The 18,297-nt window shown below is 38.2% G+C and overlaps 1 protein-coding gene across 2 annotated transcripts; it reads right to left on the bottom strand.

The window, feature by feature from the left end:
- Window positions 1–9,188: 9,188 nt before the first annotated feature.
- LOC104426986 (splicing factor U2AF-associated protein 2) lies at window positions 9,189–15,979 on the bottom strand. 2 transcript variants are annotated; one of them, XM_010040152.3, is made up of 13 exons: window positions 15,658–15,978; window positions 15,379–15,513; window positions 15,077–15,279; window positions 14,178–14,390; window positions 13,326–13,418; window positions 13,199–13,237; window positions 12,775–12,864; window positions 12,511–12,613; window positions 12,281–12,361; window positions 11,515–11,591; window positions 10,567–10,647; window positions 9,689–9,780; window positions 9,189–9,347 (listed from the first exon to the last, which is right to left on the bottom strand). In XM_010040152.3, the coding sequence occupies exons 1-13, from the start codon at window positions 15,734–15,736 to the stop codon at window positions 9,224–9,226; spliced, it is 1,410 nt and encodes a 469-aa protein (XP_010038454.2). In that variant the 5' UTR covers window positions 15,737–15,978; the 3' UTR covers window positions 9,189–9,223. The 2 variants fall into 2 exon arrangements, with proteins under 2 accessions (XP_010038454.2, XP_010038460.2); XM_010040158.3 differs by lacking the exon at window positions 15,379–15,513 and having other exon boundaries at window positions 15,658–15,979.
- Between the last annotated feature and the right edge of the window lie 2,318 nt (window positions 15,980–18,297).

Below are 18,297 nucleotides of genomic sequence, written 5' to 3' on the forward strand. Positions count from 1 at the left end.
TCTAAGAGGAACAATACTAGTTTAATTAGGCAAGGCGAGTTGCGTATGCCATTGCGTATGCACTTCCTAAGGTCTATTCACAATCACTTGGTTGAGAATTTTTCAGCAAATTTATGCTGACTAATTGGTTGGGGTAAGTACATTATCGCCAAAAGTTGTGTACAGCGCTCATTTTGGTGGCAAAAGTTTCTGTCTAATTACTTAAGTACCAAATTAGAAAAAAAAAAAAACGATCACTTTGGTGCCACCGACGAGAGATTCCAGCCAAAATGATTATGTGGCTTTTATATTTAAAAAAAAAATGACATAGCTTTTAAAAGACGTCGTTTTCCGTCCTCCTTAAGAAAACGACATTGTTTTGTTGTCCTAAGTGGATGGCCTCACAAAAACGACGCTGCACAACTCATTTTGAGATTTTTTTTTTTTTTTTTTTTTGAGATTGAAATTAGGGTTCCGATCCTCATTGGCCACCAACCTAGCTTGCTCGACCACCGTCACTCAATTGCTGACCTAGCTCGCTCGGCCGCAGCTTGAGGCGCGTGAGGTTCCTACACTTGAGCAAGATCAGCACGAGCATGTCGTTGCTGATGCCCAACAACTTGCGCCGAGTCAAACTCATGCTTTCTGCATGAGCTTCGTGACCAAGTCGAACTCGTGCGAACAGCATCGGACCGCGTCCAGCAGCTCCGAGTGGGCGTGAAGGGCAAGTTTCTGGCAGCTCTGGCCTTCGATTGCGAGCTAGCGACGGCACACAAGGGAGCACCAACCCCAGTCATCGGAGCCTAGGTATTGGAAGACGCAGGCCAGGCACTCATCGAGGAGATCAGAGATGGAGAGGGAGACATTGGGGGCGGCACACTCGTCGACAGCCTCCCTGAGCACCTGCCAGATCACGGCCTTCGACTTGGCCGCCTAATGGCCGTCGTCGGGGTCGGGGTTGGGGTCGGAGCCACGACTGCTGAGCGCAAGGGCCGTCGAGGACGGCGACTGGTTGGAGATTTAGGTTTTGAATTGGTGGAGAGACACCAAACGGCATCGTTTTGTTGTTTAAATGGTGACCGTACTCTCCGGCGAGCCACATCAGCTTCAAAAATTAAGAAAAATGTGTTACGTTGGATTTCTGGTCAACTAGATCGGAGTTGGCACTAAAATAATCGTTTTTAAAACTTTTTGACACTTAAATGATTCGACAAAAACTTTTGGCACCAAAGTGAGCGTTGTACATAACTTTTGGCATTGATAGTGTACTTACCCCTAATTGATCTGAAGTTGCAAATAGATCCTGGTTGTTTAATATTTGGGATCAGTACTAACAGAATTAATCTCAGCCTAGTTATAATTCCTGGACCATTCCTCAACAATAAAATTAACAATTGAATTACCAACTGAATTCCATCAATGTTAAAAGAAAACTGCTCGGAAACCACCTGGTCCATACACATTTTAAGGTCCCATATCCAACGGTTGCGGACCTCTTCTTTGTCAACTTGCTTAGCCATATTTGGAGCTTGCGAAAAACTCGAAACTTAAAAACCGTTAGACTGCGGAATCGCGATTCGGTTGGGTCATCTTCAATGAATGATTAATCTTTAGAGCATTAATTTTATTTTTCTGATGATGGATGATTGCTGTAGCATGAAAAGACTTCATATTTTTGTCGTCGAATTACAGCCATTGATGTCTAGATTTTTAATATCAGTGGATTTCTTCATCAACTAAGACATCAACCAACTCTTTTTGTAATTTTGTTTCAAATTTCAACAAAAAAGGATTTGTACCATTCTCGAGTGTCTTTTGGATGCCTCCTAATCTGGCCAGTAAATTCTCTTTATTTTTGAAATGTTTCCAAAAGACATTCTGATTTCACTCCTTGAAATTGTTTTGAAATGGGACGGAACGACATGAATCGGCAACTCATTATTCCCATTAGGTCGATCAAACTCAGAGTTGACCAAGCTGCTTCAAAACGAAAATGCTGATTTACCTTAAGTGTCATCTCGCGGTATAGAGCAATCAAGAGAGGATTATAGCCAGATTTTACTCTTGAAGTACTCAAACTATCGCATTAACAAATAACAAACGCCAAGAAAGATTACACAATGCTCTGTCAAGTCACACGAATACCCAGTTATATCTAATGCCACTTAGGCCCACACCATGTAAATTTCATTTCCACCCAACGAAGATCAATTAGACGTCGTCTGTTAATCCACTCTCTAAACCTGTTCCAGTTCATAGCATTGACTGGTGCAATCCTTTCTTTTCGTACAGAAACGCAATGCTGTTAATATCACTAGTGACCATCCAAGATTCTGTCATTGTAGCAGCTCTATTCAAGATAATCCCTCAATTGTGATATTCCTCTTGAAAAGCCTTGTGGCTTTGCTCGAGTATGATTAGGAAAGCGAAGTTTCTTGATTATTTCAAAAGCTTGATCTCCACTTAGTCTCGGTTCAACAATTATAATCACTTGAATTCTATGCAACCGAATCAAGTCCTAAGCCGTTACTAAAAACTTTTCACCCTCCGAACTGGCAATTCCACATTAACAGCCACATTAAATAAAAAGTTTGAATGAGAGTAGGGTAACTAAACAGAGCCATATAGCATCATAGGATATACCATATCAATATCCTCATTAGGCATCAGATGAGTTGTCTCCTCAAGAGAAATTTGGAACCTCCGACACAGTTGATGATCTCCCCCGACCTACCAATATCAGCAGGTGGTTCTGGTGGTGCTTGTAGGACATTCTCCGAAACCAAAGACGCATTTTGACTTGAAGAAAGCTCTTTACTAAAGAGATGCACAAGGGGAAGGATCATGTTGTCCAGGTATGATTTTAAAGAATTAAATGTCAATGTGGATAAGTCATCTTGAGTGGAAGGAATTTGTTCGAAGACCCCATTACTATCTTTAGGAGGAAGGCATAGCAAAACTTTGGTTATTTGCTCGCGAGGCTGAGATAGTCCCAAACTCTCGTTTTCTGTGAAAAAGCCCTCATAATCAAATCAACAATTTTACCTTCTTTTTATTTTTGATTATGACGACGTTTTCAACCGATGAAATATGTATTTCTTGTTGAGGTAGACCGTTCAAATCCTAATATAAATCTGATCGACGTAACACTGAAGAGCAAGACCTCGAAGCAATTATGGGCGCGCATATTTTTATTTCTGTTCTTTTTCTGTTCTCGGAACAGAAATAAAAACAATGTTTCTGTTCCGGAGAACAATTTTAAATAAAAATACGTTTGGTAAACTTGTTTCGGAAATAAAAAAAATGAACAGAAATACGTTTGGTAAATTTTATTCTTTTTTTTTGTTTCTTTTATTTTTTAATATTTTTATTTTATTTTTCATTTTTCCTTTCTTTTTATTTTTTATTTTTCGGCCGGCGAGGCTCCGGTGAGGTCGCCGACCCTCGACGGGCCGGTCGCCGCCATGGCTGAGGCCGGTGACTGGAGAAAGAAAAAGAAGAAAAAAAAGAAGAAGAAAAGAAGAAGAGAGAGAAGAAGAAACGTTTCTTCAAAATTGTTTATGGAACAAGAAGTAAGTTTTTTTGTTTCTTTTTTATTCTTTTTGTATTTTGAGAACAAAAGAACAGAAACGTAACCAAACGCGTTTCTGTTCTTTTTTTTGTTCCCGAGAACAAAAAAACAAAAAGTATTCCAAAAACACTTTTGAGGAATAAAACATGCAGGCTCTATATGTCCACCTTTTTTTCGACTATCAGCCGATGCTTCTTTTGCTTGTTGTCTTCAGCCCCTTCAGGTTTTTCGCACAACCATCCACAGGCCAAACTTATATATGGGCTACTTTTGAACTATCAATTGTTTTGTTATATTCACTGCAGGAGAATTAGGCAAAAGTTACTGTTCCCAAAATAAAATTAGGCTTCTGCCATTCTACCCCCTTTAGACCTAGAGTCATCTGATCCGTGGTCATAATGATCACATTTGAAACAAATTGCATGTATACTCTCATAGTTCATACGTCCAAGTTTTCTTTCAAGAAAAATGAAACGCGTTAAAGGATGTATTAAGTCAACCGCAACACAAAGACAAACATACTTCCCTTTAATAGCTAGAACTATAGTAAAATCTGCTCTTAATGGTCTTCCAATCAACAAACCGAGTTGCATTATAAAAGCCTCATGAAAATACTTAATGGAGATATTGGGAAACCTAACTCATGCCCTGACCCTATTGTTACCTCTGGATCGGAATTAGGATGCCATCCCTAATAGCCAAATAATAATCAAATATCACCCAAGGTCCTTCCCTATGTGTAAATTTGTAATAAGGACACTAGAAGTGCAAAAATTTTCGTACTGCACTCATTTTAGTACAACATATTTTTGCCGGCTCACTAAATTGCTAAATTAGAGAAAAAAAAACGATCATTTAAATACTCTGACAAGAAATTCCAGTTAAAAAATTACATGACTTTATTTATTAAAAGTTTGGGATAAGAACATCACAAGTACCATAACCTTTCGTACAATGCTCATTTAAGCATCACATAACTTTTCTTTGGACTACTTAGCTAACGCAGCTTCTAAAAATGTTCACTTATGTGCTATAATTTTCAATCAATTACTTTAGTATTGAAATTTTATGAAAATGTTCAACTAAATGCTGGAATCCTACATGACATAACACTTATGGTAAACATTTTTAAAAAGTCATGGTATTCAATTGATCGGTTGAAACCATTGGGATTCGTTCAGTGGCCACTCTTCTAATATGGAAGGGGGAGGTGATGGATTCAAATCCCCACATTCTCAGAGGGGGATGGGATGGGGACGTGTAAGTTTCAAGAGTGAGTTTCGACTCTCATACCCTGCACAAGACAGGGCAAAAGTCTTAGAGTGAGTGTAGAGTAGGAATAGAATAGGACTGACCAAAAAAAAAATTTTTTTGATCGGTTGAAAAGTTATATGACACTTAAGTAATGGGAAGAAAAAGTTTTGGGACTTAAGTGAGCATCATACATAAATTATAACATTCAAGTAATTGAAAAAAAGTTATAACATTCAAGTGAGTGCCGTATGAAAGTTATGATACTTGTACTATCATTTTCCCTAAAACGTTTTATAAGAGGTGGTCTTTTTTTCTTTTTTTAAAAAAAATTTCCACATGGATAGATAAAACCACATCCCACAATCCAACTTGGGATTGTGTAAAAGGATGCTATTTGCTCCAAAGTTCTTTCGTCGTTCTCTCTTTGTTACCTTCTTCCTCTTATTCTCCTCCTTCCCCATTCTCTCAACCATCGCCCATGAAGTCACTACCCACCATGCCAAGCACCACCACCTCCTCCACTACCTTGATGAGTTCAACAACCGTGGTGAGAGCGTCACGATCTACTCATCCATCTCCTTTGAGAACCCTTGCCTTTACCTAGGAAGCACCAACACTTTCGAGAGCTTTCGTGTTGTGTTGGACACTCTGATACGTGTTTGACACTCTCGCACAATTTCTGACACTTGGTTAGCACGTGTTTGACACTCTCGCACAATTTCTGATACTTGGTTAGCACGTGTTAAAAATCCGATACTTGATCAACTTTCACGATACTCTCATTTTGGCTTTCCTCAATTGCTTCATTCCGATATGAGAATTTCCGACACGTGCTTCTGACATGCGAGATCAATTTTAAAATTTTTTCATAAATGAGAGTCAAAATGTATACATGTGAAAAAATAAAAAATAAAAACAATAAAAATAAAAAAAAAATGGGGAAAGAAGAACAACAAAGTCTTCTCTTCTCTTCTGACTCTCACTTCCAGTCATACACAATTCACCCCCAATTTTTTTTTTCTCCTCTTTTGACATATTTGATACATGAGTTCAAAATGTGAATTGTTTGTTTTCTTCCTCCAAGTATTATGGACTACTAGAATGTAGTTGAGTTTGTCAAAACGATGAGTGATATTAATAAATGGTGAATTAATGTTTTTAGTGTAAAATTCATTCTAGTCTTTTTTTATTATTATTTATTTGTTTGTGAATTTGAATTAGATTAATTTGATTGAAATAATTATAAAATAATAATTTATTATGTATATATAAAAATATATAAATATACAACGTATCCCAATGTATTGAAATTCTCTATTTCTTAATAAACGACCGGTCGACGTATTGTGTGTCAGTGTCGGTGCAAGTTAGGCCTCCACAACGCCTGCATTGCCCTCTAATCCTGAAGCAGGCTATCGTCTCCAACCCAAACAACTTCACTGCCAACTAGGTTGGCCCCTTCATATGCGACTGCTCCTATGTCTTATGCTCCCCCAACAAACCTAGCGTCCGCACCATCGTCAGCATTGACCTTAAGCATGGTGACATTTTCGGGTATCTCCAAAGGAGCTCAACTTGTTTGCTGACCTCGCCCTCTTCCACCTCAACTCAAACCGCTTCAAGTTTGGAACTTGAAGCAGCTCATCAAGCTAGACCTGCGCAACAACTAGTTCGTCCGGAAGTTCCCAAGGATTGTGCTGGAGTTCCCATTACTTAAAGAACTTAGGAGTTGGAAATTTGCATATGTCCACCCAATTATTTATTTGCATTGGGGACAAATTGAATATGATTTCGATTTGGGTTTGTATTTTCAATTAGGGATTTCCTTGTAAGTTGCAATTTATGATTTGTATTTTGGGGCAAAACATGTAGACGATATCATTTTGGGCTATGTATGCTAACTAGACGTGCCGATGAGCCACGTCAGATTTCCGATGATCCAAATCAAAGTTTGCACTTAAGGGTGTGTTTAGTAACATTTCTATTTCGGGAAACAATCTTTTTTCAATTTTCGAGAATAATTTGTAAGTAAAAGAACGTATTCAGTAATTACAAAAAATTTATATCCTTAAATAATAATAATAATAATAATAATAATAATAATAATAATAATAAAAAAAATGAACAGGAATGCGTTTAGTATGATCCATAAATTTCTTTGTAACGTAGAATTTCTTTTTATTTTTTAACAATTTTTTGAATTTTTTTCCTCTCTTCTTTTTCTTCCTCCTACCAATGACAACAAAAGGTAGTAGCGACTGGTGAGTGGTGAGCAAAAACAACAATCGATGGCGATGACTAGTTAGAAGAGGAAGAAGAAGTAAATAAAAAAAATGACTTATTCCAAAATTGTTTTCGGGAGTAAGAAATAACTTTTTTCTACTTTTTTTTTTCCATTTCAAATCTATTCCTTAATTACTTTTCTATTCCAAGAAATAGATAACTTGATGTTACCAAATGATTTTTTTTTTTTTTTTTTTGTTCAGAGAAACAAAAGAACAAAAAATTTGGAAAAATAAAACGCTGAAAAAGATCTAAGAGCGTGTTTGGTAATTCTTTTGTTTCCAAGAACAATTTCGACCGTAAATGATTATTTTTTATTCTATTCTCAGGAATAATTTCTAAGCATTATTAGCCGTTTAGTAACTGTCCAAAATTTCTAATTCTAGAATAGAATTGCATTCAAGATCACCGTGCTCAAAATTTCTACTCAAATTCATTTTCCATTAATTTTTAAACAATTTTATTAATTTTTTTTTCCTTTTTTCTTCTTTTCTTTTTTTCCTTTCTCTCTCATATTCTTCTTCTTCAAGTGGCCGGTGGCCGATTTAGTAATTGGTCAAACGAGGGCCGGCAACCTCATTGGAGCGTCACCGAACCTCACCGATAACTGGGCAAGGCTCGTCGGTGGCCGGGCGCCTAGCCGAGGCTAGGTGAGGCCCACCCGGCCACCAATGGGGCCGGGCGAGGCTCACTTGGCCACTGGCGAGGCTCGCCCAACCCCACCAAGGCTCAGCCTCGTCGGACCTTAGCCTTGCTTGGCGAGCCTTCGGCAAGCTCGTTGGATCGGTTGCCGGCGACTGGCGGCAGTGGGTAACAGATGGCAGACAGCAACCGCGGCAGGGGATGAAAAAGAAAAAAAATGGAAGAAGAAGAGAAAATATGAGCTTGATTCTAGAATTGTTCCCGATAACAAGAATTAACTTCTTCTTCTTCTTCTTCTTTTTATTCTGTTCCAAATCTACTTTCGAGAACAAAAAAAATATAAATTTGTTTCTAGGAACAAAAATGTTACCAAATACGATTTTATTTTAAAATTACTCTCAGGAACAAAAGAATAAAATCTGGCATTGTTTGGCCGGTTACTAAAGAGGCCATAAATAATCATTTTCTTATTAAAAGTGACGTTTAGGTGATCTAAAAAATAATATTCGCATTAAAATTAATGTCATATGAAACTTTTGACATCTAGTGTCCTTATCCTTATAAACTGATAGTTCTTTGATGGGGACAATTAGCAATTTATTAACGGGTTTAATGGGTTGATACCACGAAACCTGTTGATAGATTACCCGTAGTTTCACGGTGTGAGACTTCGAAATCTGAACTCTCCAACACCGCTTCGGATCAAGGTTGGGAACCACTGCATCACAAAAGGATTCCTGATAAGAGGATTTTCTAGTCGAACCTACGACCGGAACTCGACCATCGATACCTTGAGGAAAATAATCCCTTCCATCGTGATTATAGTGCAGAGAGGAAGAGCAAGGAGGGTGACGCCCCAACTCAAAAGGGTTTCCTTTACATTTTCCTTTCGTTCATATTTCGACTAAAAAGAGACAAGAATACCAAGGCAATATATTCAACACTTAATCACCCAATATGTGCCATTACCAGATGCATGCCCTATAAATCAGACATGGGAAGTGAAGTGCTACTTATAAGTATAGCGGAAACAATCTGTCAAACTAGTCTTAATTAGTCATACCATATTGAAGTTTTACTCATTACTACATAAAGTAATGAAATTGATAAAAAGCAAATATAAACAACATTTGGAGGGTTGAGCAGCTAATGTTATTAAATGAACTCTTGGTCCACAAGTAACCCAAAATTAGTTCAGCTTCCATCTGCATAATTCCCAGATTCGGAAGAGCATGAAGAATGGAACCAGATGAACTTGAGAATCTGACGAAAGAACATTCTAGACACGAGATGCAGAAATGCAGAAGGGCTCAAAAAGATGAAATTAAAAAGGCTATCCCTAACATCCATGTAGGTGTAGCTCCTTGCATCCTCGAGACACGCTCTCTTCTGTACAAGTCAAATATCTTGCCAGCAACTCAAGATTCCACACAGTGGGGAACCAACATCACACTGTATGCGATAGCACACTTGTACGCACGCATTTGACAGAGCTCACTCAGCTTCCAGCTCAGACCCAAACTGCTCCAACCTCGCTGCATCCTCCTCTAAATCCCGGACTAGAGCATGGTTGACAGAGCCATCATCCTCGCTGGCATGTATCTGTCTACCCCCAAACCTAAACCGTGAAGCAAAGTAAATTTAGTTTACGGAAGTGATGAAGAAAACCTTAGACCAACATAAGAAGAGAAAGGCAAGCGTTAGCAAAAACTAAAAAGGAGAAAAGCAAGCAGAAATTTCTTCAAACGTGAGTTTACCAAGCTTTCTTTGACAATTTACTAAATGCGAGACTAACAAGGATGTGAAAAAAGATTTGACAAAGAGGTAATTTCCAAGAACTACTGGATGCATCTACAACACCATCAGAAAAACCTAAGATGATTGTTTTGATCAGCTTTTTACACACAGCAACAAAATTTTAAATTCAATGCCACCAAATATCAGAGATCCAATGATTACCATCTTCCATTCATCAATTCGATGCACTTTTGAGCATCTTTCCTATCTTTAAATTTCACCAAAACAACACCCTGCGGATGATTCTCACATACCTGCAGGAAAAGTGAAACAGAAAAAGCATGAGATTTGATGTTATTATCAAAAGAACACCATATCAAATGAATAGAGGCGCAAATCTAACAAGACTGAATCGTCCATTGCTTGACTTTCTGAGCCTCACACAATAAATTTACCAGATTAATGACATCAGCTAAAAGCAAGACATTTGTAGAAAAAAGATCTTCCTGAAAGTATCAGTAAGGGGGCAACCAGCTGTGGCCAGCCTTGCAGCCTTTGTGGTCAGGCATAAATTGATCTGACTTGGAGGTCAAAGTTTTATGGCATGGCGCACCTGAGAGACAGACAGACAGACATACAGACAGGCGGGCAGGCAAGCAGACAGACTGAGACAGACAGCCATTAAAGAGTAAAGGGGCAGTTTGCTAAGTAAACATAAAGCATTAGTGAAGAGAAAAACTAGCATGTCTGTGCATCAAACTTGCAGCATTCTAGGAGGAAAGAAGGTCTAGAACCAATATTACTGGTATTGAGACAATAAACAAGAACTAAATACAAGTACCAATCAGAACTCACCATGAGACCACCAATAATAATTGATACTCATGAATTAATTACTCTGAACTCATTTTGCTACTAAAAGAACCATGAGTGGAGTGGTATACCAAAGTGATCCACAGATGAAAGGGAAAAAAAAAACATTTTTAGGCCATTGATCAATCAATACCTAAATCTAAAACCCTCACCATGAGCTCTCAGATCAAGATTCTCCAGTGAGAAGAATGGCAATGCATGAAATGGACAGTAAAGACTAAAACTACCTTTACGGAATCCACAGGACCAAGTTTCACACATTCCTCTCGAATATCTTCCTCCAGTTCTGGGCGCAAATTATCATCAGCCTGCAAAAATTACTAGGAAATTCAAAATACAGTGGAAGACAGAATGTGTATCCAAAAAGTTGTCCAAAATTCCAATTCGTGCTGTTTTAAGTGAATAAGCTGTTTATTTTCTTGGCTGGTTCTCACTTTTTGGGCCAAGTAATCAACATCAACTAAAAAAGGAGACCAGAATCTGTAAAAGACTAGAAAAATGCCAGGATCTTCCGTCAAATAACAAACTGATTCTCACTAAAGGAAAACATGATTTATTTCTGACATTTGATTTCGCATATTAGTTAAAGTGGATGTACTGATTTTCCCATATACTTCTGGGGCAAATGCAAATAGGCAATTCTTAAGAAAAAAAAAAATCGAAATTGGTTTTACATATTAGTTCAAATGCATGTTCCAAATCTCATCATACATAGTTTTGGAAGATGCAAATATTCAAGTTAAGAAGAGAATGAAGAATGAACCTCTGCTACAGTTAATGTTATGAACATAACAGGAGGAGGCAAATTTAAGGTACTGCACTATATCTGATGTCCCTCTTATCATGATTTAATTCAAAAAATTTCTCAAAGGGTCAACTGTGACCAAGAGGAATAAAATGTTCCATCCGAGACCCGAAAGAAAATGGGCTAAATAAGACAGGAAGAAAGCTTTCTTGCATGAAGGTGGAAAACACATCCTTCAGAATCCCAACATAAGATAATAATTTCTCATATATGAGACAAATGAAACAAGGAATCATACTTACTCATCTAGTAATGATAAAACACTTGCTAGTGCCAACTTTCAAGCAGATTTTAGAAAGTGTGCCTACCATGTATTTCCTTAATACTAGTTGACCAGTTGACCATGTTCAGATAAGTGTGTCAAACTTACCCTCATTTCAGCAGGTGTGAACATATATCGAAGAACAACGGTAGTTGGAACTAAAACCTTCGCATCATCCCTCCCACCTGTACACGTTATGTAATTTGTAATGTCCGCAATTATCATCAAATACGACAGCAAAACCTTCAAAAAGTATCCTGATTAAGGGCAACCCCATGGAAAACATCAAACAAATATGTAATATTCATTTGATAACTCATAGGCACAATGACTTACAAGGACCTCATTTTGACAATAACACCATGGAAGGCATTTTAATGACTAATATGTAAAGGACATATGTGCATAGGGTAACAGTAAACGGATGAGTTCCATAATCTATATTTCCTATCTAAAGGACTCGATCTACATTAATAAAATGAAAACATCCTCTCTTGAAACAGAGGGGAAATACTAATCTATTCCATGACACAGCAACTCCAGTTGCCAAGTACAGTGAATCTCTTCACTCCAATCATGGATTTGTTACTCAGAGCAAGCCAACAAGGAAGATATGTAGACTAACGAAAATAGGCTGTAGATGGTGGTCGTGGTAGATATGATATCAGAAACTTTGAAATGAGAATAACTCAATTTGTGATGGGACTCCTCTGCTACTTAAAAAGAAAACAACAAAAGAAAAGAAATTGCCCAAGGAAATTATCTTAAGCAGTGCAAGTTGAAGGCCTGAGGCAACATTTTAAGACTTCATGCATCCAAACACTCAGAATTTTACTGGACTCAAGAGAAATATAGACCATGAAAAGGACTATACCCCAGCCAAGCATCTTCTCTTCGACCTTCTTCAGTTTCTTTTTCTTCTTGCCGTCCACTTGTTTAGAAATAAATTTATCACCTGCATAAAATTACAACATGGCATCTCTTCATGAGATTAACTAGGGAAGAAGGAAGGGAAAGGGATTTTTTTTGTTGGGGGGGGGGAAGGGGGGGCATCTCAAAGGAGGAAAGAAATATCATATTATATCAACTGAAAACAATGGTTACCTTTCTGCTCAAACTTAGCTTGGCTAACCGACATCGGTACCTTGCCACCAGGGCGAAAAGGTGCTCCATCCAATATTTGGATAGCTAGGGCAACTGAGGGCTCCTACGTGGACATATTAACGAATCATTAAAAATAACAATAATAGAGAAGCTGTACATGATGAACAAATAATAAGCAACCAAGCATGCGACTTCCAGATGTCAAAATCATGTACATGCGCACATGTCTGCACCTACTCATTTATCATATATCTGCATAATCACCTTTAAATAAGTGACAAGTGCATCTCCCTTTTTTCTTCCAGTTTCTTTGTCAACATAGATCTTCACACGAGGCTTTTTTGTTTCAGGATCCTGGAAGAGAAAGTATTAGCGCTCATGAAATCAGAAGAATGACATGAAATCATTCTGACAAATCAATATGTCGCTTCTCTATTCCATAGCACAAAAAATATGCAGGACATAATCCACTCCCCCTAAGTGGCACAAATAGCCTTAGTCACAAAATGCAAAATGTGCAAAACATCTGAAATAAGAACAAGAAGTGGGGTTGAAAGAGCCACAGTTTTGGCTAATAAAAAAATTAAAAATAAATCAGCTAATTTAAAATTAAACAAGACAACATTTTATCCGCGCCATCATAAATTAATATGCTAGTGTAAAGAAAGAAGTAGGAAAACTAAACCACCTCCTTTAATATTCCACACTTGGAAAAAACCTCCACCACCTGCGCAGACATCCCGACATCAGTTTGTGCTGCTATATGAAAGCTCTTAAGCAAAAAACAAGAAAAGAAAATAGTAGCATTCACTTACTTCCTCCATAGTGACATCCTCAGGCAACCCGATTACATACACATGTGTGTTAACCTTCAAATCAAACCAACTATCGGGTGGTTTGTTTGGTTCCTGAAAACAATTGCCAGAAGAGGAAGAAGGTCAATTTTAAGATTTAACACTTTCATGCATAAAATTTCAGATATGATAAAAGACATTGCAGGCAGCAATTTGGCAGGTCTTAAATACAATCCCTTTCATTGATTGTGTAGCTTAAACCCAGATAAAGTAAGAGAATTAAGAGATGCAAGCATACATGACTATTATCAATATGTCTCAATTTTGTCACTTTTCCATCTCATTTAATTACAACCCAGTGAACCAAAGATGTGAGAACACAGTCAGCACAACATCCAGAGAATCAATATTATCGAAACGTAAGTAGTGCATCACATGGCAGTACTAAAAGATATGAATCTCCAAGTATCACAAAATACGCAAAGCAAATAAGAAAGTAGAACTAGCGTCTCCACTGAGATAATTTCTCTATATAATAAAGCCAACCTAAAGTAGTTTCAATCCTAAACTTGTACCAACAAAGTCAAGGAAAACCCTAGGCATACTAAAATGAATTAAACCATAGAACATTTAACTAGGGACAATTTGAAATTCAAAAGTCTGTCAAAGTAATAATTCTTTAAATCTCAAACCCTTTGCAATCTAAACTCAAACCTTTCTTTTCTCATAATACAGCCTAAACAGAATGAAACTTCAAATATTTACTCTTATTGATAACATATCTATTTTTCTACTTTCTTTTAGCAAGCAACACATGCTATTTTGCTAGTATGAAATAGGGAGCAAACAAAGTACAAAATGACCAAGGCGAACCTTCTTTGAAGCTTCCTTCTCAGGCTGTTTTCTCTTAGCATTAGGTTTTGCTTCCTCTGAATCACTGACAGTCTTTGCTTCAGCTATATCAGCTGGTTCATTAACTTCTTCCTTCGTAGGTTCATCCCAATTTCCACTAGGGAAGACTTCCTCTTCTTCCAGAAAAGTCATTTCTTCTAGCCCATAGTGGTCACTATTTGCTGAGATGTTATCCTATCATATTAGCAGGTCATTCAACGTTAGACAAAAAAGATCAGCAGGCAGCAAGGAAACGATCAACTGATCAGAAGTAACAACTTCCAATCCACACACATAAAAACATTACAACAGATATATAATTACGTATGTATCACATTCAAATGTAAGGACTAATCAGATCTTTTTGGGATCGGCAAGTACCAATCAGAAGGTAAAAGCATTTCCTGCCCTAAAAGAAAGTTCCATCCACAAAGATGTTAAGGTGGGCATAATACTAGCACCCACTCTCTTTAGAATCTTTAGTAGTAAGAGGTTTCCATCAATTTTCTACCATAATGACATTATGCTTGTCCTCCTATTCTTAATCCACTCCAGCATCATAATGACATCAACCTAAAACTACAGAAAGCTCCAAAGAGTAGTGTCTTTATAAACCTGTGTTCAACAACATTTTAGACAATGATTTGAGTCAACAATTAATCAACAGACATGAGAGGAGGATACAGTGACATAGCAAGAGATGCAACAGACACCGCAACATCACATCCCATAAGAGGCATAAACATTGGAATCATTGCTGAGATTTGACAGAGATAAACTAATTCTTGAAAGAGAACTTTGCAAGTTATTGATCATTGGCCTTGCACTCCAATAGAATCTTATACAATTTCAAACTTTAGCAAATGGCGACAAGGAGAGACCTGGGGAGCCCATGCTCGGAGACCACGGTCCCATTTGTACCTAGTTCCATCATCATCGACAAACTCTTCCTCACCCTCTGGTGGTGTCGAAGGCCGGATAAGGTCGTCTTCCGCAGATTGAGATCCATTATTCAACCCCACGGCCTCAGACTCTCTAACTTCCCTCTGCCATTTCTCAAACTCCTCTTCGCTGTTTAACACGGCTGCACAGTCCATCACAATGTCATGATATCATATACTCGGCAGCCAAGGGCCTAACGAAAAGCACAGATAACCAATTTCACCCACAAAAAAGCACACACCTGGGTTCTGGGAACCATCCCCATTATCCGAAAGGGGGAGCATCAGCTCGGGGACAGAAGATAGAGGCTGCCAATCAGCTCTTCCTTCAGCCCACACGAGTGTACTCTCAGACAGATACCCATTTTTCAAATGCTCTGCCCAAAGCATCCAATACCCACCACTCATCAAAGGGGAAGAAAGCTAAGGAAAAATAAATAAAATTTCTGCTCGCGAAGCTTGAAACTTGAATAAACGATCGATGCCATGGGAAACGAGGAAATCACAGAAGTCGAACGTACCGAGCAACTCGGCGGCGGCATAAGGGCCGACGTTCTGCTGATTGTCGCCGAGAATATACCACCCAGCTTCGGAAGCCATCCGAGCTTCCCAAGGCCGGACACAGATAGAGAGAGAGAGAGAGAGAGAAGAGAAGAAGGAAGCGGCGACGGGGCGTGGGCGCTCCCGCGGGGCTCGGATAGAGACGGAGGCGGCGGCCGGCGGCCGGCGGCGTCGGAGAAGGCGAGACCGAAAGAAGAAGCCGACTTATGGCGATGCGCTCGATGGGCCGGTGTTCGTGCCCGGGAGTTGCAATTGAACCGCTCTCTCTCTCTCTCTCCTCCCGAGTTTTCTAGAGTCCCTTTCCTATAAGTTGGGTCGCATTCGGGTTCGGTAAAAGGAGGTCATGGGCATTGAGGTCACGAGTTCGATTCACGACGGCGGGTCTCTAAAACGACCTCGAATGCCGGAAGAAGGTCCCACTAGTTATCTTCGCATTAAGTCGCGAGTTCGATTCACGGGATGAATCTCTAAAACGACTCATGTTCTTATACGAAGATGCAACTCATCTCGTATAAAGAGAATCCCTCTAGTTATCTTAAGATAGGTCACGAGTTTGATTCACGATAACGAATTCTTACAGCGATGTGATTCGTCTCTTAACGTATTCGTCGACCACTGTCATAAATATTTAGTAAATGGTGCGTGATTTTATGATAACACCCAATATGCAAATAGGATTGCTAGTATTAGTTGCCTCTTTTGTCATTTCACTAAAAAAATTTTACTTATAAAATAATTTTAGTAGAGGATCGGATTTGATGGATTGAAAGATGAGCTTGGGAAAAACGCCAAATGAATTTTTCGCATCTACTGCTTATGCGCAGGATCGGAACTTCGGTTCCGGCTTTTTCTTTTAGTATTTACTCAAATAATTTAATGTGATTATACATCTTTGTTGTTTACTATTATGAAAAAAAAAAGGATGAGGAAGGAATGAAAAGAATCTGGATAATGATTTAAGAAAGAAAATTAAGGGAGTTTGATAATTTCATGTTTGATTGAAGAAGAGAAAAAAGATGGAAAGAAACCTCAATCTTTGACACGAAATGAAGAAAAAGAGTGGGAGAAATTTCTTTGCATCCTGTATTGATCCAATTGTATTCTTTACATGTGTTTATATACAATGTTAAAAAAAAAAAAGAAATTAATAAAGAGTAATATACATAATCAATTCTAATTCTAGATTGATTCGATCATATTTCCAACAATCCTTCTCAAGTTGACAACTTATATATATATAAAATCTCCCGCTTATTTAGTAGGCATGTGTGTTGTTGTTGACATAGGGTTTTGGTAAAAATTTCCGTAGGCTATTCTATGGTCTTGATCCCTTTTGTCTTGATTATCCCTTGAATATTATTTTGAGTGAAGTAACAGTCAACCTTTATATGCTTCATTCTTTCATGAATTATGGGATTTGCCATAAGTTGGAATGCTTTATCATTGTCGCAAAATAGCATAGCCGGTCCTTTAACCAATATGACAAGGTCTAGAAGCAAACCTTGCATCCATACTATTTCACAAACAATTTTAGCATAATTCGATACTTAGCTTCAACTGATGACAACAATACAATTGATTGCTTCTTCGTTTTTCATGAGAGTGAGGATTAACATGAATTAGTGAAAAGATATTGGTAGCACGTGATTTGCTGGTGGGAAAACGTGTGCATGCTTTGTTAATGGACAAATTTGGCATTAAATATGTGGAAAGGAAGAACTATAATGAGAATGAAAATTTTTATCATTGGTAACAATATTACACTATGCTTGTTTATTCAAGGGAATACATGATAAATCAAAGTTTTTGGGAAAGCTTGTCCAAAAGTATAGCTCTTGTGAAATACTACCCAAGCTCATCAATTTGATGAGCACAAAATTTTTTATCATTCATCCTATCACGCCTCTGAATTTGGGCCGTCCATTCTATCTTTCATGATACTTCTCCGGTCTTCTTCAACAAACCCCAGCACCGCATGTCTTCTTCAACCTTTGATGTGCAATTTTCTGACCAGCCCTCTTTGTTTGGGATTCGTCTGAGCTGCAATAAGGATAGTCTCCCCCACCTTGACGTCTCTGATGAAGCAAGACGCTAGCTCTCTTCTTGGATGGCAAGCTGATAGATCCGGCCAAGTAACAGCATTGGTTCCATAACAAAGATTTGAGATTGAAAAGGTAGGTAAGTTTGGTTCAAAATTAAGAGAAAACAGGTCACTTGTCCTCTTTCCTTCGTAGCCTGATACTATCGTAGTGTCGAGTCCACTCTTTCGAATTTTTCTTCTACTGCCTCGAATGCATTCCTTAGTGTAGAGAGCTTGTCAAAGTAAGCTGCGACAAACATGTTTCCTTGTTTTAACTCTGTTAATGCCTAGGTAAAAGGAAATTTTTGGCTCAGTTGAGTTTTCCATATATCTATCTAATATTTTCCCATATAGTTCTCAAATCCTTTGCCGAGGGAAGTCCGATCACTACCTCTGGGGTATGCAATTTCTTATCGATGTTTGAACAAGTTGATCGCATTTCTTCCAATGTCACACTAGATGTTTGTCAGTTGAGATTGGGATAGTTCCATCAAGGATACTGTCTTTATCCTTCATCACT

The sequence above is a fragment of the Eucalyptus grandis genome, chromosome 2, assembly GCF_016545825.1.
Source record: "Eucalyptus grandis isolate ANBG69807.140 chromosome 2, ASM1654582v1, whole genome shotgun sequence".
In the NCBI taxonomy this organism is placed as follows: domain Eukaryota; kingdom Viridiplantae; phylum Streptophyta; class Magnoliopsida; order Myrtales; family Myrtaceae; genus Eucalyptus; species Eucalyptus grandis.

Excerpts from the sequence above, each read along its gene's own strand:
- LOC104426986 (XM_010040152.3), bottom strand. The coding sequence starts at position 15,736 with ATGGCTTCCGAAGCTGGGTGGTATATTCTCGGCGACAATCAGCAGAAC. Across the intron at positions 13,419-14,177 it reads AGAAGGAAGCTTCAAAGAAG|GAACCAAACAAACCACCCGA; the intron begins GTTCGCCTTGGT and ends AATTGTTTTCAG. Across the intron at positions 9,781-10,566 it reads GTCCTGTGGATTCCGTAAAG|GTATGTGAGAATCATCCGCA; the intron begins GTAGTTTTAGTC and ends CTTTTCCTGCAG.